This window comes from Schistocerca serialis, chromosome 3 (assembly GCF_023864345.2).
Source record: "Schistocerca serialis cubense isolate TAMUIC-IGC-003099 chromosome 3, iqSchSeri2.2, whole genome shotgun sequence".
In the NCBI taxonomy this organism is placed as follows: Eukaryota; Metazoa; Arthropoda; class Insecta; order Orthoptera; family Acrididae; genus Schistocerca; species Schistocerca serialis.
The window spans coordinates 205,768,908-205,794,953 of record NC_064640.1 but is presented as its reverse complement, the minus strand read 5'-3'; the positions used below and the strand labels follow the sequence as shown (position 1 = coordinate 205,794,953).

The 26,046-nt window shown below is 40.2% G+C and overlaps 1 protein-coding gene across 5 annotated transcripts in view; it reads right to left on the bottom strand.

Moving 5' to 3' along the window:
• The window catches only part of LOC126469922 (membrane-associated tyrosine- and threonine-specific cdc2-inhibitory kinase), a 177,821-nt gene that overhangs the window by 48,359 nt on the left and 103,416 nt on the right, over positions 1-26,046 (bottom strand). For 2 of the 5 annotated variants that reach the window (XM_050097315.1, XM_050097317.1), the window contains 3 exons: positions 22,724-22,928; positions 22,417-22,559; positions 6,968-7,008 (listed from right to left, as the gene is read on the bottom strand). In XM_050097315.1, coding sequence (XP_049953272.1) covers positions 6,968-7,008; positions 22,417-22,559; positions 22,724-22,928 — 389 coding nt within the window. The remainder of the gene's footprint in view (positions 1-6,967; positions 7,009-22,416; positions 22,560-22,723; positions 22,929-26,046) is intronic. The other 3 variants (XM_050097316.1, XM_050097318.1, XM_050097319.1) reach the window with 3 other exon arrangements.

Here is a 26,046-nt window from a genome sequence, read left to right as displayed (position 1 = left end):
GTTGCTTCATCAGGAAAGAGGGAAGGAGAGGGAAAGACGAAAGGATGTGGATTTTAAGAGGGAGGATAAGGAGTCATTCCAATTCCGGGCGCCCACACACACACACACACACACACACACACACACTTCAAGCTTTCGTAACCCCCCCCCCCCCCCCCCACCTCTCAGACATATGTAAATGCAAAGAGGTTGCATTTACATATGTCTGCCTGTGTCTGTATATGTGCAGATGGATGTGTGTGAGTATGCGAGTGTATACCTGTCCCTTTTGTCCTTTTCCCCCCTAAGGTAAGTCTTTCCACTCCCAGGATTGGAATGACTCCTTACCCTCTCCCTTAAAACCCACTTCCTTTCGTCTTCCCCTCTCCTTCCCTCTTTCCTGATGAGGCAACAGTTTGTTGCGAAAGCTTGAATTTTGTGTGTATGTTTGTGTGTCTATCGACCTGCCAGCGCTTTCGTTCGGTAAGTCACCTCATCTTTGTTTTTTTATATATATTTTTCCCACGTGGAATGTTTCCCTCTATTATACTCATTGATGCTGCATATATTAAGACCTAACACTCTTACTTCATGACTCAAAGTTCCTATTTTCACTAGTGAGGGTATAAAAGAAATATATATTTTCCAATTATACAGCCAAATTGACTAACATGACAACAGTTTCGACAAGAAATAAGAACAGTAAATGGATTTTGGATTCATGTACTGCAGTGAACGACAAACGTGGATTAAGAAAAGGAAGAACCACAACAGTAATGATGAGGGAAAAGCTCTCAGTCATTGGCTACAGGATCAACTCTAGTCTGCCACTAGCAATAAAGGGTGAAGGGGGTTGATGATTCGTTGTGATACGATTTGATGATGCAATGTAGCCTCAGTTATGCTGAGATGACAACAATTAAGATTAATAATGATGCAACTACATCTGAATATATACTACAAAAGCCAGCATACAGTGAATGGCTGATTATACTCGTACCACTATTAGCAGTTTTCTGTCCTATACAATTCATATACCGACCAAGCAAAAGATGACTGTTTATATGCCTCTGTATGTGCCCCAACCTCTGTTATCTTATTCTCATGATCCCTACAAAAGACATGCAATGGTGGTGGCAGAATTATCACAGTGTTCTTCAAATAAAGGTTCTCTAATTTTATGCAACAGGGTTTTTTGAGAACTGCATCTTTTCACCACTGTGTGTTGTATGCTATTCCCTTTGCAGACTTACTGGACATGTCCAAAACCCTTTCAACAAATTTAAGTCCTCCGGTCATATTTCCAAATATCGATTTTACATAATAAACACATTTCATTTTGCTTCTTACAAGGAAACATTAGCAAGTGTCAATAAATGATCTTAATGAAACTTGATGGGTTTGTAGAAGGGGCAATATGCACTTTTTTTGTTTGTGCCCAATTTCACTTTTGAGCAGTAACAGACATGCCCAAAGATAATTTGGCATATTAGCTTTGGAGTTAATATCTTCAAAACAATGATATATAAAAAATGTTTGTCATATAAACGTTGATATATAATTGACGTTCTCAAACACTGTGTGATCAAATTTTGTAATAATTTGAGATTTTGTAAAATACCTCACCACCATTAATTAATTTTTAAAAATGAAAAACTTTTATTACAACATCAATTACACAAGCTCTCAAGCTACATCCATCAATGTGTACTAAAGCTGGTTTCTGAATTATCTTTCGAAAATACACTATACACAATGTGCTGTCAGAGTGTTTTCAACATAGCGAATTCTAATATCTAAACATTCGTTATTAGTTTAGTTATTTATTTTACTTGCATTTGTTTCATGTTTTAAATTGTTATTTTACATTCTTCTTTGTCTCACATGATGTTTATTTTGTTAATTTAAACTAATAAATAACTCATTATAAAGATACAAAATCATTACAGTGATGATAACCTGTAAATAAATGCTTAAAAACATAACATTTTCTTACACCATGCATGTAAAATGTACAAAATATCTTCACATAACATACATGACAGTGAACAATATAAAACAAAATTCAGCAGGATTTCTAACTGTCGCAAGTGAAAATCTAAATACCCTGATTTGTATCAGGCATATTTCAGTGCATTGGTAAGCTGTGGCGAGAAGAACTGATTATGTACTAGTGACTGCAGCTTAATTATATTGCTTCTCACAGGCAGACTGACATCAAAATCAGTCAACTGAACTAGATCCGAAAACCTTCTCACAAGGTCCTTCCAACATTGAAAGTTGTACATGTACTATGTCTGTACCCGTGCCCCCACTGGGAAAGAGAACATCTTTCAAATACCTTTTGACCTAGTCAGACATTTATTTACCAGATTTCTATGGTGTCACAAGGACATTTGGGGCTTCAGAAAGTGTGTGTCTTTTAAAACTATGAAGCTAAGGGTGGTCAGTGTGAAAAACCCAGTTTCACCATCATGCCTGAGGACAAGAAACTTGTTCATCTGGTGATTCCAAAGGACTTTATGGCACAGGTACACATGTGGTTGTGCACATAGCTTTCAATGTCGCAAGAATTTTGTGAGAAGGTTGTCAGACCTTGTTCAATTGAATGATTTTGATGTCGTCTCCACTTGAGAAACAATATAATTAAGCTACATTCACCACTACATAATTAATTCTTTTTACCATTGCTTACCAATGGACTTTAAATATAACTGATACAAATCAGGATATTTACAGGATCGCCCAAGACATACTGAAATCTTGCAGAATTTTGTTTTATATTGTGTTCTCACTTGTATATATTATGTCAAGAAATTTCATTCATATTACGTGAATGGTGTAAGATAATGTTATGTCTTAAGCCTTTATTTACAGATCATTATTATTATCGTAATGATTTTGTATCATAATACTGATTAACTTATTTTCCATTAACATAATATATGTACATAAAAAACATGTAAAATCACAATTTAAAACATGAAATAAATGTAAGTAAAATAAATAACTAGACCAATAATGAATGTCATATGTTTTAATTAGGTATGCTAACAATGCTTTGACAGCACACTGTATAGAGTATACTTTCCAAAAATGATATTTCAGAAACCAGCTTTATTACACAAGGTTGAATGTAGTGTGAAAGCTTCTTTATGTTGTAACAGAAGTTTTTATCTTTTAAAATTAATTAATTGTGTACAAAATTACAGTACTGCTCAGTTTACACACGTTATTAGTGTGTGGTTGCCTTCCAGAGTCCTGGTGTTATACTGGAATTCATGGCATGCTCTACATATGAGGCGTGGCAATTATTTATGTAATGACAGATGTGATGATGTGGCTTAAATGGTTTTAATCCTGATCCGTGAAGGTGGCCTTCGAATGAAACCAATCGACATTTGGGTTAAAAAAGCAGGTTAAAAAAAGCAGCAGATAGTCAAACATGCATTTTATACATTACATAATGACTTAATATTCACCTTCCAAAAATGTTAATTGTGGTGCGGTATTTTGTAAAATTTAAAATCATTACAAAATTTGATTATACAGTTCTCAAGAATTTCAATTACATATCAACTTTTATATGAGAAACACGTTTTTATACACCATCGTTTCGAAAATATTCCCTCCAAAGCTAATATGCCAAATTACCTTTTTAGTAGTGTTTTATCCCTAAAAAGTGGAAGTGGGCACAAACAAAAACATGTGTATTGCATTATTTTTCCCCTTTACACACCTGCCAAGTTTCATCATGATTATTAACTGACATTTGGGAATGTTCCCTCGTTAGTATCAGACCTATTTATTTAAAATATGTGACTAGTGCAAGGCGTAGTCTTGTAATATAATACAACTGTGTTCGAGTATTAATGTTCTTGAGCACCAGGGAACTTAGTGTATGGACACAAGAGAATGAAAATTGCTTCAAATTCATTAGGAAATTGGAATGTCTGCTTCAAAAGTAAATTCCTATAAAATTTTGTACTGTGGTTTTAACGTGTGACTGTAAGATATGAACCTCATTTGTAGAAACCTCAGGAAAATGGACATTTGTTTAGTGGGGAATGAAAATCATGACATCAGATATAAAAAACATACAGGAAAACAAATTCGCATTTACATTTGTACCTTACATACCACCTTACAGTGTGTGGGGGAGAGATTATAATATTACTGCTTTCCAAATTTGTGAATTGTGCACTGGAAGAACAACTGTTAAAAAGCGTCTGTATAAACTCGACTCCCTCTGATTTTGTAATTACGATTATCTTGTTAGATAATCATGGGAGGGCCATTCTTGGATTGTGCACTCTTGCAGTTTTTGCAGTAAGCTTCTTCATCATCAAGAACAAGGCCTTCCATCTAAAAGCTACCACCAGATTTGGAATGAGCATCTCTATTGAGCTCTTTTACTGAGTAATTAACCTGTGACAAAATGCAAATATTTATTTGCACTTTGTCCACCCTACCTGGCAACGTAGACTGGTGAGGAATACTCAGACAAGAGTACTGTAAGCTACTTCTTGCAGGGAGAATAAGTATTTCCTCAGGATTCTTACAATTAATCTCTGTCTGACACCTGTCTTACCTACAATTAGTTTTGTGTGGTCCTTCTACTGGACACATACCCCTAGGCACATTATCATTATGCATTTTTGGAAGGCGATTGTCAACAGCCGCTAAGTAATGTATAAAATGCTTATTTGTACCATCAGCTGCTTTTATTTTAAACCCAATTATCTACCAATTTCAGTCTTGGACCATCTTCACAGATCTGAAGAGAAGATAAGGAAGTCCTGATCTTCCCTACAGTACTGCTCTGTGTACATTTAGTATTCGTGTTTGCCTCTAAAGTCCTGGGTTGTATATTGACATTCATGGCATCACTACACATTTTCTACATATACATCTACATTTATACTCCGCAAACCACCCAACGGTGTGTGGCGGAGGGCATTTTACGTGCCACTGTCATTACCTCCCTTTCCTGTTCCAGTCGCGTATGGTTCGCGAGAAGAACGACTGCCGGAAAGGCTCCGTGCGTGCTCAAATCTCTCTAATCTTACATTCGTGATCTCCTCGGGAGGTATAAGTAGGGGGAAGCAATATATTCGATACCTCATCCAGAAACGCACCCTCTCGAAACCTGGACAGCAAGCTACACCGCGATGCAGAGCGTCTGTCTCACAGAGTCTGCCACTTGAGTTTGCTAAATATCTCCGTAACGCTATCACCCTTACAAAATAACCCTGTGACGAAATGCGCCGCTCTTCTTTGGATCTTCTCTGTCAACCCAACCTGGTACAGATCCCACACTGATGAGCAATACGCAAGTATTGGTCAAACGAGTGTTTTGTAAGCCACCTCCTTTGTTGATGGACTACATTTTCTAAGGACTCTCCCAATGAATCTCAACCTGGCACCTGCCTTACCAACAATTAATTTGTTGTTAAGTAATGTCTAATGTAATATGGTGAATTAAATCATTTTAACCCTTATCCATAAAGATGGTCTAAGACAGAAAACAGTAGATATTTGAGTTTAAAATAAAAGCAGATCATGGTTCAAACATGCATTTTATACATCATCATTATGCTTTCTTTTTCATAAATTTTCACCTATTTTACCTTGAACCAATACAAATCCCACAATTTTGACAATTTCAACCTTAAAGTAAATGGCAGCATACTAAAGGAAACAAAGAATTCAAAAACTTTCCTTAGTCTTTGAAACCTAGAGAAAACAGCCTTTACATGAATATTTACAATATTCAATCCAAGAAATAGATTTATGTAATGAACTCTAAATACCATAGCTCAATATTATCAGTAGTCTTCACACATCTGGACTGCTCTGCAGGGAAGCTTTAGCATCAGCTTTTTCATATGAAGACTCTTGCCTGTAGTTTAAAATTTTAGTAACACATGCAGAATATCAAATATTCATGTACACACTAAAAGGCATCCAGGAACAAGAGAGCCATATGGGCACATAGCTGTTTTCCGTCTCCGATTTCAAAAATGAGTAGCATGTACAATCAGCATGTCCCAGCTGACCTTTGGTTTTCTTGGAATGCAGAGGTAATAACTTTGACAGCAGACGATTGAATGTGGTAACAACTTGCAAGAATTATAAGAAACATTTTCCATAACTGAGGTGGGGCCTTTGAACACATAATCTGAGTGAAACACCATACTGCCTAAGATACTTCAATTCTTGCACATTTAACTACCATTCAAGTGAGGGTCTATTCATGATATCAATAAAATACTAACTATAAGCAAAACTGCCCTTTCTCATCCACATACAAATGAGCATTCTGTGACTTAACTGAAAAATAAAGAACAGATTGTGAGAGGAGCTGAATGTGAGGGTGGGGAGCAGGGGCTGGACGGACACACACACACACACACACACACACACACACACACACACACACACACACACACACACACTTTTTCAGGGAATGACTTTTTCAGGGAATGACTTTTTACCAGATGGAAATCTATCAGTGCTATCTGCTGTTCTATTTGTAATTCAACACACAAACCCAGTTCAAATATCTACACAATTACCTAAGCATCCAATTAAATTCAGTGTACTTAAAGCACAGCAGTTATGATTTATAAAACACAAATGACAGCAGAATATTTGTAACAGAATATGTGTAACAGAACATTTGACGAAAACAACTGTAGATAATCAACTTTTCCAATCAATGCAAAGATCTGCTGCCTTACAGAAGAAGGCTGCATGTACGAGTTCATCATACAGATGCCTTACGGCTGTCTACATCCACAATGTAGCATAATCCCTCCCATCATATGTTACAGCGCTGCATGTCCAATTAACATTCAGTTTATCACTAAAACAACCATGCTGAAATTTTCGTTACTCCCATTACCCCTATACATGTACAATTTTTTGTAATATTACTTTCAAAGCTTTTCATATGTGACTGAAGAAGAACATAAACGAGTCCTACCTCAATTTCTTCTGTAAATGACACGATGACATACCTCGAGTCTGAAACAAAAACAAAACTAGCAGCACTAACAGAAATGACAACAAGAAAGAAAACAGAAGACCATTGCACAATGGCTGCAGAACAACAAACAATCATCATATAAGCAGGTACTCGTGTGGTAAAAATGTGAGAGTCTATCTACATCCTGTTTCTGCTCATGGATTTCACAACTTTTTCTTGCTATGTGCCTTGTTTGTTTCCTTTCATGACTGGTATTTGCAAGATAATTAAGATAAGATGGCATTTATTAGTATAAATTATTCAAAGGCAACATTATATAAATGTCAATATCCCCAAGGAGAAAACATTGTCCACTGGATCAGTTTACTAGGACTTATTAAAGAAGGGCTCCCAACTCGACATTCTTTAATTTTGATGAAATTTATACAGTATGTACCTGAGGGCCCTACATGAACTTATGCCTAGTTTCAGGCTTGCCTGTACCTTGGTTGAGGAACTAGAGCCACTTTTGTTAAGACCACTTTACCAATACCGAAAAGTCATGAAGAAATTTTCAAGTTTGGCATTCCACTGTTCCCTTGCTTCTGGGTATAGTAGCAAAACTTTTTGCGTTCTACACACTAATGATGGAAGTATAGTTCAGAAAGCAATGCATTTTGCATAATCTCAGTTCAAAGTGGGCAGCAAATCATGTCGTGAGAAATGTGCGCTATTGACCTAGTCCTTTGCCAAACTACTGTCTGTCTGGGTGTTTAGTATACCACAAATTTGGGCCTGGCTTGTGCGTTTAATTACTGTGCTAACATCCAGCAAATTTGCTACAAAATCTGAATCTATCAAAATATACCTGTATTCAAAGTCAAGTGTCTCAAAATGGACACCTACCACACTACAGTCATTAACACCATTCACCAGAGCACATTTCATTGTATTACAAAAACTTATTTTCAATTTGGTGTCTCTTTGGGTAAGTTGCAAAAAATTGTGGCTTAAATTTGAAATTTTGCTGATTATGTCCGTAGTGTTTAAATATTTATTTTGCTGTTTATTTGGTGATTTTAAACCTGTTTGTGACAGGTTCATTGCTAAAATTAACCATTTAACTGTACTGGAGACTGCTACATAATTTTTGTGAAGCTGAATGCTTATTAATTTTATTTTTTTTCTTTATTTAGGACTCTACAATTTGATTTTAGTGCCTGAAGCATATCAAGTTGTTGTTGTTAAAATGGGAAAACAAGATCAAGTTAATGCGTGCAGTTTTGGAGATACTGATTCCCCATGCCATTTAGTGACATACAGTGCCTTAAAAGCACTAAAAGCTATAAAGGAACTTTCCTTAGAAGAACAACACACTACTGAAAATGCTCAACTATACTTCCACCATGAAGATTTACTCCTACAAAGATTTGAATTTTTGCAAAGATCGTGCTGAAACCCATTTGGTAAGAAAAACCATACTGAATGGAAAAGTTTGTGCTCAATCAACACAGAAACAGCTGACGTACTAAAAAGGATAACCGTGTCTGATATTAAACCAGACCAAAAAATGTGCCCTTCCTGTAGAAAAGAATTTGATACACTGAAATGTTCAAAAATGGAAGTTGCATCTCAGTCAGATAAAGATGATGAGACTAATGTTGCTCAGAATTTGAATACAAGCTTAACAGCTGTTGGGATGTAAGCATTAAAATTTCAACAAATTGGTGCAAGGGATACAAAAGGATATGCAAAGTGCAAAATACATCAAGTTGAACATGCAATTATTAAGAAAATTGCAGGAGTGAGAGGACCTGATCCCAGTGAACTGGAGCAACCATCCACAAGCAAGCAATGCTTGACTTGTTCAGATTACAGTCAGTTGATCCAAGAACTGAAAGAAAAATTACATATATCAAATCAAAATGAGAAAATTCAAATTTTGACCTTATTCCCCAAAGCTGGTCTAAAAAAACACTACGGAAGAATTTTGTGTTTCAGAAAGAATGGTAAAGAAGGCTAGGAAGTTAAAAGCTGAACAGGGAATATTGGCACAGCCCAAAGGTAAATGTGGGAAAAAGTTTTCCGAGGCTGTGAAGGCAAGAGTCAGAACATTTTTATGATGAAGAGTTTAGTTGGATTTGTCCAAGAAAAAAGGACTGTATTACTGTTTGGATTGATGGAGAAAAGGATCAAAAACAAAAAAACCTTATTACTGAGCAACTTAAAAGAATTGTTTGTTGCGTACCGCAATAAAAATGGGCCAGAAATTCAATTTTCCAAATTTTGTGAATTAAGGCCAAAGTGGTGTGTGACTATATGCACAGCTGGTTCACATTCAGTTTGTCTCTGCACAACACATCAAAATGTGAAACTAATGTTGGCACATAGCCCAACAAAGAAGATTACAAAATGCTACTAAGAAAAACTGTCAGTAATTTGGTAACAAACGATTGCATGCTTCATTGCTGTGAAGTATGTCCAGGAACAGGCACTCTAAAGGAATATTTGGAAAGTGCTTTTGTAGATATTGAACTGGAGGATACAATTTAATTCAAGCAAAGGACTCACACTGATAGAGATACACTTGAAACCAGAGAAATGACATTTGAAGAATTCATTGAACTACTACATACAAAACTTCTGGCCCTTTCTATTCACCATGCACTGCAAAGCATCAGAGCAAGCATTTGCAGTTCACCAAAGGATGTCTCAAACCAGGAGAATTGATTACATTAATGGATTTCACTGAAAATTACTCCTTTATTGTCCAAGGTGCAGTTCAAGGATTCCAGAAGGAAAATAGTAAAGCTACAATACATCCACTTGTCATTTACTACAAAGATGATGATGAACTAAAAAGCGTCAGCTACCACATGATCAGTGATTGCTTCTGACATGAAACAGTTGCAGTGCATGTGTTTTAACATAACTGATCAAATTCCTGAAGTGCATTTTTAAAGAAATTAAGCATATTCATTATTTTAGTTACGGTTCTGCCGCACAGTACAAAAATTTTAAGAGCTTCCTAAATCTTTGCCATCATAAAGATTTTAGCATTACTGCAGAATGGAATTTTTTCGGAACAAGCCATGGGAAATCACCATGTGACAGAATTGGGGCACAGTTAAGCGTTTAGCTGCAAAAGCTAGCCTTCAGCGTCCAACTGACAACCAAATCTTAACACCAACTGACCTGTTTGAATGTTGCCAAAAAAATGTGTATGGCATGAATTTATCTTTATTAAAAAATAAATTATTGAATATACAAAAATTAATCAAGAAAAACATTCTGAGGATGGATGTACAGTGCCTAGTACAAGAGACCATCACCATTTTGTGCCAACTGATGAAAAGCAACTTCAGATTCATAGAGTATCAAATGATACAGTGTCCTTCATAGCAAATGTTAACTGATATGCTACTAAACATGTTGCCATTACTGACCTACAGCCTGGGTGGATAGAAAATATCTGTGAACTTTCATTTGAAGAAAACGATGCCTCAATTAATTTCATGCATCCTCATGGAGCTGCTCAATCATTTCACTGGTTAGCTAGATAAGAGATATGCTGGATTCCAGAACAACAGATAACTGCAGTCATGCCAATTCCAACTGCTTCAATGATGGGGCGGCAATACAGTTTGCCCGAAGCAATAGTTTTGGACATCAGCAACAGATTTAAAGCATTTAACAACTGAAGAATTCTGCATTATGGCTTGGAAACCACAAAGAGATCCAAAAAAGGATTGGGAACCTGTTGGATGCCCACATTCAGGCTTGGGAACCTGCAGTAAAGAACCCACCCGTGGCATGGCTATCGGGTGTGACCCCTTGGCGGTGGGGCTACCAGTCACTGAGACTGGTAGTGGCATATGCACCATGGACCAATGCAAGGATTTTTCTCAAATTACAAAAAAATTCAACAGTTTAGTTGCAATTTTTGCACCTTACCCAAAGGGACGCCGAAATGAAAATAAATTTTTCTAATATTAGGTCTACAACTTTGCTTCAGTCATTTTGCAATAGGTGGCAGTAGCAGCAAGTGGCGTTTGGGTGTTTGGTCATAGGTGTAAAAGAATAAGCTTAGGCATCTGTAAACATAATGCCATAAAAATATTAGTCGATTTGTGATTGCACCATACGGTTATTCTCGATTAAGTTCGTCAACTTACGAAACCATATCTCGTCATTTGTGGGAAGATTTAATTTTCTGCTTTAACATGAAGAAATCTGCAGCTGAGGCTTTTAAAATGCTGGGTAAGACCAATGGTGAGGGAAGTATTAGTGGAAGAATGTGCAGAGAATGTTTTCAATGCCTTAAGAATGGTGATTTTGATGTCTAAGACCGGCATGGTGGTGGAAGACAGAATGTTTTCGTAGCTACTGAAACAGACAAAGAGTGTCACAGGACATCATTATCAAAAGCAATTGATGCATTAGAGCCCAGCACTGAAACATAAACGGCCACAATACAGCAATAGACATGTAAAGGTAATTTTGCAGGATGTCAGTGCTCAACTCCATATCACAAAACCTATCAAAATATATATGGAAATGTTGAAATGAGAAGTCCTATCCCTCGCGCCACATTCTCCGCCTTTGACTAACACCTTTTTCAGTCAGTGGTGTACAGTCTGGATGACCAGCACTTCCAATTATATGAAGTGCAAAATTGAATCGATTCATGGATCCCCACAAAAGACGTCCAATTCTTCTGCCAGGGGATTCGTATGCTATACGAAAGATGGGAGAATGTAGTGGCCAGCGATGGGCAATACTAGGAATAATAATTTTTTCACAATGAAGCCCCCAAGTTTCAAGAAAAAATGGCGGAATCAAAGTTGTGGACCTAGTAGAATGAAATGCGCTCTGTTGAATGGTGTTAATGAATGTAATGAAGTATGTGCCCTGAGACACATGACTTTGAACACGGGTATATTTTGATACATTCATGTTTTGTAGCAAATTTACAGGATGGTAGCACAGTAATTAAACACACAAGCCAGGCGCAAATTTGTGACATACTAAACATCCAGACAGACAGGAGTACGGCGAAAGAGCAGGTCCATAGCGTACTTTCTCTACTACTTGTACCTTGTTAAGGTATGGGACAAATTTCTCGCGTCATGATTTGCTGCCCACTTTGAACTGAGATTATGCCAAATGCATTGCTTTCTGAACTCTACTTCCGTCATTTGTGTGTAGAGCACAAAAAAGTATTACTACTATACTCAGAAGCAAGAGTCTAGCTCTTTTACACTAGGAAAAGTGGAATGTCAAACTTGCAAATTTCTTCGCAACTTTTTAGTCTCGGTAAAAGTTGTCTTCACAAAAGTGGCTCTAGCACCTCAACCAAGTTACAGGCGAGCCTGGAACTTGGCATAAGTTCATGTAGGGCCCCTCAGGTACATACTGTACAAAATTCATCAAAATTGAAGATGGTTCAACTGGGAGCCCTAGGACATTTCACATGGAATGACCCAGAATTCAGTTGTAGCTATAGATTTTTCATTTTATTGTAAAAAGCTACAATAGCTTTTATTATAGTAGGGCATGTCTACACACTTTGTTTGAGTTACTTTAGTATTACAATAGTATTTAACATATTTTGGGAAGTCAATATTAAAATACCCACTCCCAATAGATGACCATTTACAAATTTTCAGCCAAGATCAATAATAATTCTATCATGTCTGTGGCCTATTGTCCTGTTCCTTGCTTTATGCCATTTAGATTTAATACGTTTACCACAAACACAAATTTCTGACACAAAGTCAGAAATCTTTATAGTATGACATTAGAGCAGAACTTGACTCATTCTTGCTAACATAAACCATATTCCCCATCTGTTCACAGTACACACTAATCTCCCATGTGATCCATTAACTTTTACTTTTTTTTTGCGTGCTCTTTAATACCTTTACTGCGAAAGACCTTGCCAAATAGCAGGAACTTATAATGGAATGTATTAAATACAACACGACATCTCATTTCTTATAAAATTTGTCCCAGAGCACCTCTAGTAAATTTTCTTTAATTGTTTTTTTGTTCTCAAGTCATTAATTATCCTAACTATTTACAATAAATGTGTCTCCATACATAGCTGTGCATTACAATATAAGATTACACTATGTACCAATAAAATATAGCAGTCATACAAGAAATGAAAATGCCATGAATTGTCAGTGTCAGTACGAATGTAAACTATTTGAACTGATGGCGGCCCAATAACAAGCCAGGAGCTATAGCCCAAAAGAAAGAACAAAATTTGATGTGCAAGTCAATCTAAAGAGGAGCAGTGTGTCCAAACACCATGTAGACATTGAGCTCAGAGGAAACAACAACATGTGATAGATGTCTAGAAGAAAATGTCCGGGTTTGTGTCACGACCTCCATCGCAAGACTGGAGAGGGTGTCAGATTGTGGATTGACCACTGAAGGAGAGGATGACGACACAGTTGGCTCTGCCACAGGGGCGTAAGATTGGGGAGGCTGGGGTAACAGTATGTCCAACAGCAATGGTGGGGGTGAAGAGACTGCCACTGGCAAGCACAGAAAAGAGGGCACTGGTTCAACTTCCATCGACTCTGTAGTGGTAAGCGCAGGGATTAGCCCTGCTAACCTCCTATTTCACTGTTGAAAGTAGGATGGCAGATAGCATGGAGGGGGTGGGAGCAGATGAGCACATTGCCACAATTGGGAGCTTCCCACCGGAACAACGCTGCGACTGACCCTGTCACCAGGCTGGCTTGGAGACCGTTGCGTCAAAGGGTCAACAAGTCATGGCTGCAACAGACAGGAATGATGGATCAGCTGGTCCCAATTGACATCTACCACACAGAACTGCTGAACTTTATGGGCAAAAAAAAAGTATCCTAATATGAATCTGTATCTAGTTAAACTTATGAGTAACTTTTTTACTTATTATCTCACAAGCATACTATATAGATGGTGGTATCTGTCAAATGTAGTCATTTCAATTTTTCCAAACATGAAATCTGTGTTTAAAGATGTAGCAATACTACCTTCTTCACATTCAGTCCTCACACCAAAGATGCTCCATGAATTGTCCCATTGAGCAGTACAGCTCCACTGTATAACTCAGTCTATGGCAGAAGATAGATCTTCATTCCACATATTGAGTGAGTCAATCTTTACATTACAAAGGGATTGTTCTCGCACTGCGCATCAAGTGTTATTGTTACCTCTGTCCTATGAAGTACAGCAGCACAGTAAGTGCAGGTAGCACACTTCATAAATGCAGAAGCTCTCCTGCAAATCTTCTGTAAAGTTTGGAAGGTAGGAGACAAGGTACTGGCACAAGTACAGCTGTGAGGACAGGGCGTGAGTCGTGCTTGGGTAGCTCAGTTGGTAGAGCACTTGCCCGCGCAAGGCAAATGTCCGAGTTTGAGTCTCAGTCCGGCACACAGTTTTAATCTGCCAGGAAGTTTCGATTTCATTTTAGGATGTGACCCCCGCGTTGCTATTTGAGGGGGGAGGTTGAGCCCTGATCCAGCTCGCGTTTGTGCCGTTGACAGGTTAGCGTCGTGTATTCAGATTGTGACCTCTCATTTTCTTAGTGCGTTCACTGGCGACACTATGTTTGCTCATTTTGTCTGTCCGTGAGTGGCAGCAGCAGCGTTTATCGATAGCGAATACTGTGGTACTATCTTTGGAGCAACCTCTAGTATTTCCGGGTTGTGGTGTGTGTGAATTGAGCTGAGTTGGGACGGAGCAGCAATGAGGTCAGACAGCACCAGTACTCACCGGGACAGCTGGCGATACATACACTGCCCGATGGAAGGATGTGGTCGCGAGAGTGCATGACCACGTCGAGGTCTGGATTCTAGCACCTTTCCTTTGCCTGACTTGAACACGGACGACCGTTGGTTGGTGGTTCGTTCGTTCGGTCGGCCAGCTTGTTGCAAGACTTGTATTTGGTCTTCCGACCACTTCTGGGCCCTCTGTGTTTGTGTCGACTTGTGGTTCGTGCTTGTTGGTGCAAAGCAATTGGTTTTAGTATTGTTTGAGTTGTTGGTGGAATTGTTTTCGCGGATCCGTGTGTATCTAGTGTGTTTGAATGAGCAGTTATTTTAACGCTGTCTGCGTACTGCATTGGTGGAGGGGTTCCCTCTGCCTTTCGATGTTTCAAAAGCCGGATTCTGCAGACGCAGTGCTCTGTCACTTCAGCCCCACCTGAATTATTCCATGGTTCTACTGGTTATCAGATGTTATGTGGATTTCGCAAGAGGGTTGGTCGGCGTTTACACTGTCCCTAGTTTGAGTTGCCATCCTGTTACGAGACCATAATGCTTGGTTACCTGTCTCACTGCTTACGCAGCTGTAGGGACTTTTCTCAGGTCGATCCTTGGAGCACTGTCTGTGGATCACTCCCTTCTTTATTTGGTCTGATTGTGTCAATTGTTTAAAAATAATATTTTGTTTAAATCATTCCTATTGCTTATGGCCTTCAGCCAACAATTTGAATTCTTCTTAAGGCCTTCAGCCGTCAGTGTAGCTTGTGTTATAGTCAATTTTTTTTTTTTAAAAAAAAGATTGTTTTTAAAAAATTATTGCCTTAAGTGTACGTGTTTACCGTGCAACCAATGGTAACTGAATAGGCCCCGTTCGCAACTTTTCCTGCTTTCCCTAAGTCCCTCGTTTCACTAGTGATGGTATCATTCTGCTGACAGTCAGCACAGCACAGCCCTGACTGAAGAAGACCACTTGTTATAGTGATATGGATATGATCTGCAGCCGTCTAGAATGAAATTAGAATTATATTAATACTGTCAGCTGCTCACGGGTGTTGATATATATCAATGGGGACAGGTGAAAATGTGTGCCCCGACCGGGACTTGAACCCAGGATCTCCTGCTTACATGGAAGATGCTCTATCCCCCTGAGCCACCGAGGGCACAGTCGCACTAGCCTCTGTGCCATCGGTGGCTCAGGTGGATAGAGCGTCTTCCATGTAAGCAGGAGATCCCGGGTTCGAGTCCCGGTTGGGGCACATATTTTCCCCTGTCCCCGTTGGTATATATCAACGCTCGTGAGCAGCTGAAGGTATTAATATAATTCTAACTTATTATAGTGGCCAAAACTGACAATTTTATATATTGACAATGCAGTCAACAGCCCAGATATTTTATTGACACTGGAACCATATAGTTTCATTTGACTGAAAGCACCTATGCCTGGGTTTCAGGTAAGACACCCTGTTTCATTCGATGCTGAGGGGCTATTACAGTACAGTTGAAGAGCCTCTGCAATGCTATGCGAGTTTAGGAGAAACATCAAGAGGACTGAGGCATGAATGGAATTTGGGTTGATGAGGGAAGTGTGCCAGAGCAGTTAGAGCAACTATGCAAAACCAATGAGCAAGGGTGGTGGCGTGTTTAGCACAACTGCATAGTGAGCATCTGGGTTCAAATTCCGACCTCGGTACATATTTTCATTCGTTGCTTCAGTCTGTATATTTTTATCATATGTACAACATTTTCTCTGGAGTGTTTGTACCAATTCTTATGTCATGTGTTTATCGCTAATTTGAAACTGTAGGCGTCATCATTAAAATAGAGTTGATTTTTCTTCCCAATTTCTATAATAATCTAATATTTCAAAGCAATGGAGACTTTACAAACAAATATAACATATATATATATATCTATACACTATAAGTAACTTTGCAGTATGTCGCGGACAGTATTTTGTGTACCACTGTCCCTTCCCCTCTTTCCTGTTCCAGATGCAAATAATCCGCGGGATGAATGATTCCCTGTAAGCCATCATGTTGGCTCGAATCTCTCTAATTTTATCTTCATGGTCTTTTTGCAAAATATACAGAGGAGGAAACAATGTATTTGTTGACTCTGCTAGGAATGTACGCTCTGAGTAGGAGTAGGAGTAGGAGTAGGAATAGGAGTAGGAGGAGGAGGAGGAGATTCGTGTTTAACATCCCATTGACAAGGTCATTAGAGGCAGAGCCCAAGCTTGGATAAGTAAAGGATGGGGAAGGAAAGGGGCCATGGCCTTTCAAAGAAACCGTAAGGCATTTGCCTAAAGTGATTTAGGGAAATCACAGAAAACCTATATCAGGATTGCCGGCTGTGGGTTTGAACCATTGTCCTCCCACATGCGAGTACAGCGATGCTCTTGGAACTTTATTCAAAGTATGCTACATTTGTTTATTGACAAGCAAATATAACATCTATATCTATACACTATAAGTAACTTTGCAGTATGTGGTAGACAGTATTTTGTGTACCACTGTCAATTGCGATTACCTGCAACAAACATCGATCCTCTGCAGGACTTCCTACATTTTGCAACAATTTGGTACAATTGCAATTTCTCTGTATACACTAGCAGCATCATCGAAAAGCCTCATGGAACTTCTGACATTACCTACTACGTCAGTTATATGAACTGTGAAAAGTAATGGTCCTATTTTACATCTACATTTATACTCCGCAAGCCACCCAACGGTGTGTGGGGGAGGGCACTTTACATGCCACTGTCATTACCCACTGTTATTACCCTCTACTGTGGCACATCTGGAGCTACTTTTGTGTCTGAAGACTTCTCTCTGTTCAGAATGACAGGCTGTGTCCTGCTTGCTAGAGACTCTTCAGTCCAATCACACAGCTGGTCCCATATGTCGTATGCACATAGTTTGTGCACTAGGCGGGAGTGTGGAACTATCAAAGGAACACAGCACAAGCTTGGGCACCTGTCTACTCATTTCTGGGTCTCATGGGCTGACAGGCAGAGCTGGCTTTTACAAGACTGTTGTTTTTGGGAACACATGTTGGCTCCTACAGTGGAGATTTTCAGCCTCCAGAAATGTCATAATACATGAGCATAAAACAGCTTCCAAAATTTTACAACTGAGCAACATTAGAGATGTAGGGCAATAGTTATGGGTTTGTTCATTGACCCTTCTTGAAACCCCAATGACCTGTGCTATTTTTTAATCAACAGGAACACTTTCCTCCTCCAAAGACCTACGTACAATACACTGCTTCAAGAAGAGGGGAAAATTCTTTTGCATACTCTATGTAGAACTGTACCGGTATTTTGTCAGGTCCATTGTCCTTCCCTCTGTTGAGTGATTTCAGTTTTTTTTTTTTCTCTCCCATGGTCACTTATTTTGATATGAGCCATTTAAGAGGCACTACAGTGTGATCTTCCACTGTGAGACAGTTTTGGAAAAAGGCATTTAGTATTTCACCCTTTTCTGTGACAGCCTCTGTTCCACTATCACTATGGTCACAGCTCACAGAGAGTTTCTATCCATTTACTAATTTAACATAAGACAAACTTCTTAGGATTTCCTGACAAGTCGGTAGACAGAATTTTACTTTTGAATTGGTTGAATGATTTATACAAAATTCTCCTAATTTTGGCTTCATTTAATTTTTGTTCCTCTGTCAGGCTTCGACTACAATTCTAAAAAAAGTATTTTAAAATTAAAAATCTTAGCACTGCCACTATGGCAAATTGCTATGCTGGTTTTTTCCACAGTTATTAATAAAAAACAAAGAAATGCTGAAAAACACCTGTTATTCAGAACTAAAACATTGATATTGGTTTTAACTGCTTTGTTGTTCCCATCCCTAGCTTGGGGCAGGTTTTACAATGGAAACACTGAGTTACCTACTTTAACTTTCCAACTAATCCATCTTCCCTCCCTGAAGAAGGAAAAAATAAGTTTCAAAAACTAAGGTTAGAACTGTAAGTGCTTGTATCAGCAGCACTAACAATTTTGCCTTCTGCAAATACATAAATATATTCAGTGTCAGTGTCACTGTCATCACCACATTGGTACTCACCACTGGATAAAGGTTTCTTCAACAGCTAAAAGGGGAGCAAGTTCTCTTGATAACCTTTGTAGTATCCAATAAGTATTGCATCCAGTCCTGATGCCTTTCCACTACTAAGTGATCGAAGTTAGTTTTCTATTCCAGGAAGAACTGCATTATGATCTTCCGCAGTGAAACAATTTAGGAAGAGCAAATTCAGTAGTTTGGCTTTCTCTCTGTTATCTTCTGGATCGGAGCCAGTATGGTCATTGAGTGGGTTTCAAACCACTTCATGATTTTACAGAAGACGAAAACCTCGTAGGGCTTTTACTCAGATCTGTTGACAAAATTTTATCTTCAAACTGAACTTTCAAAGTCACTGAATGCTTCTCACATTGCTCTCCAAATGCTCATTTTCACTTCATTTAGCTTTTGTTTATCAGTAAGGTTTTGACTTCTCTTGAATCTGTGATGAAGCTCTCTTTGTTTATGTAGCATTTTCTAACACAGCTATTAAACCACAGTGGGTCTTTCCCCACTGCTCAGAACACACCTAACTATGACAAGCTGAGTGGTGCTTTTGAACTTTTTCCACTTGTGCTCCACTTCATACTCATTAGAGAATATCTGATACTGACTACTCAGACACTTTTCAATTTTTATTCTGTCACACTTGCTAAGCAAAAATATTTTCCTACCTTTCTTAACATTCCTTGTAAAACCTATAGTCATAGTTATTATCACAGCATTAATATCACCAATAGCTTCCTCTATGTCAACTGATTTGATAAGTTCAGGTCTGTCTGTAGTTATGAGGTCCAAGACGTCACCTTCACAAGTTGGTTCTCTATATGCTCAAAATAATTTTCAGACAAGACATTCAGAACCATATCCCTTGAACCCCTGTCTCTGGCACCAGTTTTGATAGCAAGACTCTCCCCCACCCTACCCCCTTCTCAACTGCAATTATTAATGATACTCTGGAAGTTCTTTCTGAAGAGCTCACCACTACAGCTCCTGACCCAGGCCATATATAGAAGCATCCAATTACCATTTTTGACCAACCTTTGATGCTTAGTTTCACCCATATTATTTCACATTCACAATATGTGATAACCTCGCTACATATTATCGAGTTCTTTACAGCAATAAATATGCTGCCACCACTGACAATCTATCCTTACAATAAATATTCCAATCTGAACTTATGAGTTTGTTGCTACTCACTCATAGTTTCAACGTACTTTGTGTTCCTAATACTATTTGGACAGTATAACATTCAATAAGCAATAGTAATTCTGGGACCTTTCCTTGGATGCTCCTGCAGTTTACTAATATATTAACCTTTTCCAACATGTGAAGTTGAACACTCTCTGTGAACAATGAGGATGATGTAACTTCAATTTTGGCAGGTAATATTCTAGTGTCATCTACTCATAATTTTCATTAGGTCATAGTCCACGTCTTTTCTTACCTCCAAGTTCAACAAATATCTTCCTAGGTCAATTTATCATCCTCTTGCGGAGCTGTCCCGCCAGCCTCCACTTCATTTTCATTATGATCATAACCATGCCTTCCACCCCAACCTTTCTGTTTTCCCTGTTTCCTAGCAATTTCCAATACACAACTTTCCAAGTAGACACCCATTTCAGGATGGCTTTATAATGGAAGTCGTGGCAGGAAACGTGTGGGGGGGGAGGGGGGAGCGGTAAACGTGTGGGGGGGAGGGGGGAGTGGTAAACGTGTGGGGGGGGGAGGGGGGGAGCGGTAAACGTGTGGGGGGGGAGGGGGGAGCGGTAAACGTGTGGGGGGGGAGGGGGGAGCGGTAAACGTGTGGGGGGGGAGGGGGGAGCGGTAAACGTGTGGGGGGGGAGGGGGGAGCGGTAAACGTGTGGGGGGGGGAGGGGGGAGCGGTAAACGTGTGGGGGGGGAGGGGGGAGCGGTAAACGTGTGGGGGGGGGAGGGGGGGAGCGGTAAACGTGTGGGGGGGGAGGGGGGAGCGGTAAACGTGTGGGGGGGGAGGGGGGGAGCGGTAAACGTGTGGGGGGGAGGGGGGGAGCGGGAAACGTGTGGGGGGAGGGGGGGAGCGAGAAACGTGTGGGGGGAGGGGGGGAGCGGGAAACGTGTGGGGGGAGGGGGGGGAGCGGGAAACGTGTGGGGGGAGGGGGGGAGCGGGAAACGTGTGTGGGCGGGGGCGGGAAACGTGTGTGGGCGGGGGCGGGAAACGTGTGTGGGCGGGGGCGGGAAACGTGTGTGGGCGGGGGCGGGAAACGTGTGTGGGCGGGGGCGGGAAACGTGTGTGGGCGGGGGCGGGAAACGTGTGTGGGCGGGGGCGGGAAACGTGTGTGGGCGGGGGCGGGAAACGTGTGTGGGCGGGGGCGGGAAACGTGTGTGGGCGGGGGCGGGAAACGTGTGTGGGCGGGGGCGGGAAACGTGTGTGGGCGGGGGCGGGAAACGTGTGTGGGCGGGGGCGGGAAACGTGTGTGGGCGGGGGCGGGAAACGTGTCGGGAGGGGGGGGGGGCGGGAAACGTGTGGGGAGGGGGGGGGGCGGGAAACGTGTGGGGAGGGGGGGGGCGGGAAACGTGTGGGGAGGGGGGGGGGGCGGGAAACGTGTGGGGAGGGGGGGGGGGCGGGAAACGTGTGGGGAGGGGGGGGCGGGAAACGTGTGGGGAGGGGGGGGGCGGGAAACGTGTGGGGAGGGGGGGGGGGGCGGGAAACGTGTGGGGAGGGGGGGGGGCGGGAAACGTGTGGGGAGGGGGGGGGGGCGGGAAACGTGTGGGGAGGGGGGGGGCGGGAAACGTGTGGGGAGGGGGGGGGGGGGGGGCGGGAAACGTGTGGGGAGGGGGGGGGGCGGGAAACGTGTGGGGAGGGGGGGGGCGGGAAACGTGTGGGGAGGGGGGGCGGGAAACGTGTGGGGAGGGGGGGGGGGCGGGAAACGTGTGGGGAGGGGGGGGGCGGGAAACGTGTGGGGGGGCGTGAAACGTGTGCGGGGGTGAAACGTGGGGGGGGGGGGGGGCGTGGTGGGTGGCATGGGGGGGGGGGGAGACGTGGTGGGTGGCACGTGGAGGGGTAACGTGGGAGGGGGGTTGAACTTGGGGGACAGAGTGGGGGGAGAGAAGATGTTAGAAGAAGAAAGTAAAGCAATAGCTATGTCCCATTTCCTCAAAGGAGTTTGGCAAGGTTCTGGGGAAGAGTAAGAAAGATGGGGTGAGTATGGGATTGCATTTGTAAGTCTTTTCCACAGTGAAAGTTAATACCGACTTCTAAATTTTCATAGTAAAATATCTATATATGTGAGAATACGTTTTTATAACCAGTATCCTCTCCAACAAAACTTTCCTTGTTATGTAAACTCGTATTTTGTCACTGTAGCTAGCAACTTCATCAGAGTTGTGTATTTCGTTAGTACTGAGTGAATATATCACTCTAATGAAGGCGATTTGCAACTGTGTTCAAAATATTTGTCTATATAATATAATGATGGGGTCACACGCCTGGAATTGTAATCTTGTTGAAAATAATTATAGTTTTACAGCTATAAAATAAATAACAGGACTGTTTTACAGCATAAAATAGGTTATGTATGACTGTGGTCAAAGCAGAGGGGTAAGGGAGAATTTGCTGAAAGCAACCATAGCATGTGAAAGGAAGCCACTTACTGCACTCACTGTTGGACGTGGTGTCTTCATCTCGTACAACTTCCTCAGGCTGGGTGCATGCAAAATATCATTCACACTAGGACGCTCTTTGAAATTTGGATGCATCATTGATTTTATTAGGCAATAGAATTCAGCAGTCAAATCTGTGGGAAAAAATTAAAAATGTACACGCTTTGTATGTTTCTAATTGAAATACACAACAATATACACACAACTTTTGGACAAAATGTACACGAGTAACATTAAAAATGAATCCGAGACACTACAGGAGAACTTAAATTAGAGATTTAAAATTCTGAGTACTAACGTTTAGCTTCTTCGACAGGAAATATGCCTTCTCTGAGCTCATGCCATAAGTCGCCTTGTGATGGTAGCAATATATTGCATGACAACTCGAGGAAACATATTCCTAAGCTGAATATGTCGGCGGCCTTTGTTACAGGACAGTTATTAAGTAACAATTCAGGCGCAAGGTATTTTGCATCACCTTCTGTTACATCTTTAATTGGTCCCTGTAATATTTTAAACAGTAACACAGTGTTTACATTATTAACCTATATGAACACCTGTAATGTAATTTTGTAAGAAACAAAAGCCACAAGTACAAAGGCATCAAAAACAGAAGAAGATAATCTTATCAAAGAAATTGAATGGGTTCAAATTTCTTTTGGAATTAAAAATAGGTCCGTCTTCACTACTGCACACAATTTCTCCAGATTATTAAATATTCAATGTATAGAGTCATACATATTCCATGAATAACCATGAAAATGAATAAATCTTTCTTCACATAAGGATGGAAAAAGAATAATATTTATAAGGTTTTACTGTGTGTGCGCAAATAGTAGTAAAGAATCCAGCTTTAAGTAATTCCACATTCACCAAATATTTCCATAGGCCACATTGCATTTACATAAGAACAACATACATGAAATTTAGAATGAGATTTTCACTCTGCAGCGGAGTGTGCGCTGATATGAAACTTCCTGGCAGATTAAAACTGTGCGCCCAACCGAGACTCGAACTCGGGTTCGAGTTCGAGTCTCGGTCGGGCACACAGTTTTAATCTGCCAGGTAGTTTTATACATGAAATTTGTTTGTAATGAAACTCCAAACTTCACAGAAAGTTCACTTTTCAGTAAAGAAATCTGACAATTAAAAATTCTGACAACATTTCTAACATGAGAGAGTTCTATCCACAACCCACCTACCCACTCCATTTTCAAATAGGTCACAGTAGTGTTTTTATTTTTGTAACTGATCCTTTAGGTGGATAAGTAGGTTTTTGGGTCAATAATGCCATACTACATTCTAGTGAACTCACACATTTAGCAAATGTCTGTATGAAGACAATACCACATCAAATAGGTGCATAATAATCAGGGTGATAAATGTTTACACTTGTAGCTCATTTGGTGACCAAATGTACACAACTTCTAAATACAAAAAGACAAAGTTTGTGATAAACTACCAGAATGTGTGGAATTAAGTAATAATTTCTGATCAAAATGCACTCTGTGACACAGGTTATGTGATCTGACATCACAGAAGTTTCCTTGAGATGCACACAAGATATTTTATTTATTTTATAGATTTTGAAGCTAAAATTATAAACAGTGGTTTTCTTTTGCTACTGGCACTTTCAATGTTTATTTAATATATCTTGCAAACAATGTGTTTCAATAGATAATGCACATTTTTAAGTGTGTTGTCCATTACATTGTGCTACTAATTAAATTCTTGCCGTTTGTGAACCATGAAACTTATCTGGAAACTTCGCTGTTGTACAAACAAGCAAAAATTTATGGCTATTGAAACTTCTCATTTTATTCTGTCACATTTTCCAGTATTTGCAGGGTAATAAGGATTAGAGCTGATAAAATTTTTGCATGTTTACATCATAGCAAAGTTTCCAGAAACATGGAGCAGCTCACACAGTAACATGACATTTAATGTGCCATAAGGTAATAAAAGCATTCTCAAAAACTTGAGTTTCGCACTACATAGCTAAAGTGAAATTAAACAAAAATCATCACTGGCAGTAGCAAGCTTTTTCATGTCAACAATGAAATAATCACCACCACCACCACCACCACCACCACCACCACCACCACCACCACCACCACCACCACCACCACCACCTTTTATTTAAGACAAACTTAATGTTAAACTCTCAGACACTGCAAAGCAGTACGATTTATCATAGCAAGTGTGTAATTGCTGGTGAAGTTCCAGTATCTCTTAAGACTGTGATATAGCGAATTTAAAGGTTTTTCTGAATACAGGTCTTATACAATTCCACAAACAACCATAAAAATCTTTTACGATTTAGTTCCCTCAGATACTTACTCTTGTTAGTGAGAAAGTAAGTGAAGAGCACAAAAAGAGTAAACAAAATTTACAGAACTATTCCACAATTATACTGCTCCATCTACAGGAAGCCTTACTTCTCAGAAATGTTAATACACTGATGGGGAAAAAAAAAAGAGTAATGAGATTTTGACAATACACTTTTCTGGGTAATGTAGTTAACTGATTAACATTGCAAAATCACAGGTTAACATAAGCACAAGATAAGCCACTGCAAATGTGAAATGCTGATACATTAATAACTGGTGTAACTACCAGAATGTTGAATGCAAGCATGCAAATGTGCATGCATTGTACTGTATGGGTGCTGAATGTCAGTTTGTGGGATGGAGCTCAATGCCCATTGCACTTGGTCAGTACAGGGACGGTTAATGCTGTTTGTAGATGATGCTGGAGTTATCATCCAATGATGTCTTACATGTGCTCGACTGGAGACAGATTTGGTGATCAAGCAGCCCAATGCAACATGTCAACGTTCTGTAGAATACACTGAGTTACAACAGCGGTATGTGGGTGACTGTTATACTGCTGAAAAACACCCCCTGCAATGCTGTTCATGAGTGGCAGCAGAACACATCAAATCACCAGACTGATATACAAATTTGCAGGCACGTTGCACGAGATAACCATGAGAGCACTCTAGCTGTCATAGGAAATCACACACCAGACATAACTCCAGGTGTAGGTCCACTACGTCTAGCATCCGGACAGGTTGGTTGCACGTCCACAAGTTGCCTCCTCCTAACCAACACATGGCTATCACTAGCACTGAAGCACAACCAGCTTTCATCACCATGAACACTGCTGCCAGCAATAATGTACTGTGGCTACATTCCTGCCAAGTCTTTCTGAGATATTGCAGAAGGAACATCCAGCTTCTCTTAGCCCTATTACATGACTATGTATAAACTCAGTGTGGTGGTGTTAGTGGCATCTTTTTGCTTTAAAGGCTTTGTTGACTCACCATGTCCAGTCTCACAGGTAGTACTTGTGACCATTACAGCATGTATCTAAAGCAAACCTGATTTGCACCCACACAATGGCACTACTAGCACCACACTCATGCAACTGGTGCAAAATTTTAGTAGGTACCATCTCCCAGTAATAACTTTCGTTGATGTCACACAACCCTTTTTTGTGTTATGACTTTTACTTCACTCCTTTTTTTCTTTCTGCAAGTGTATGATTTTCCAGCTAACTCTCCTTGTCAGCTGCACCTCTCAACTTGGAGATAATTCAATTTGTGAAGCAAAACAAAAT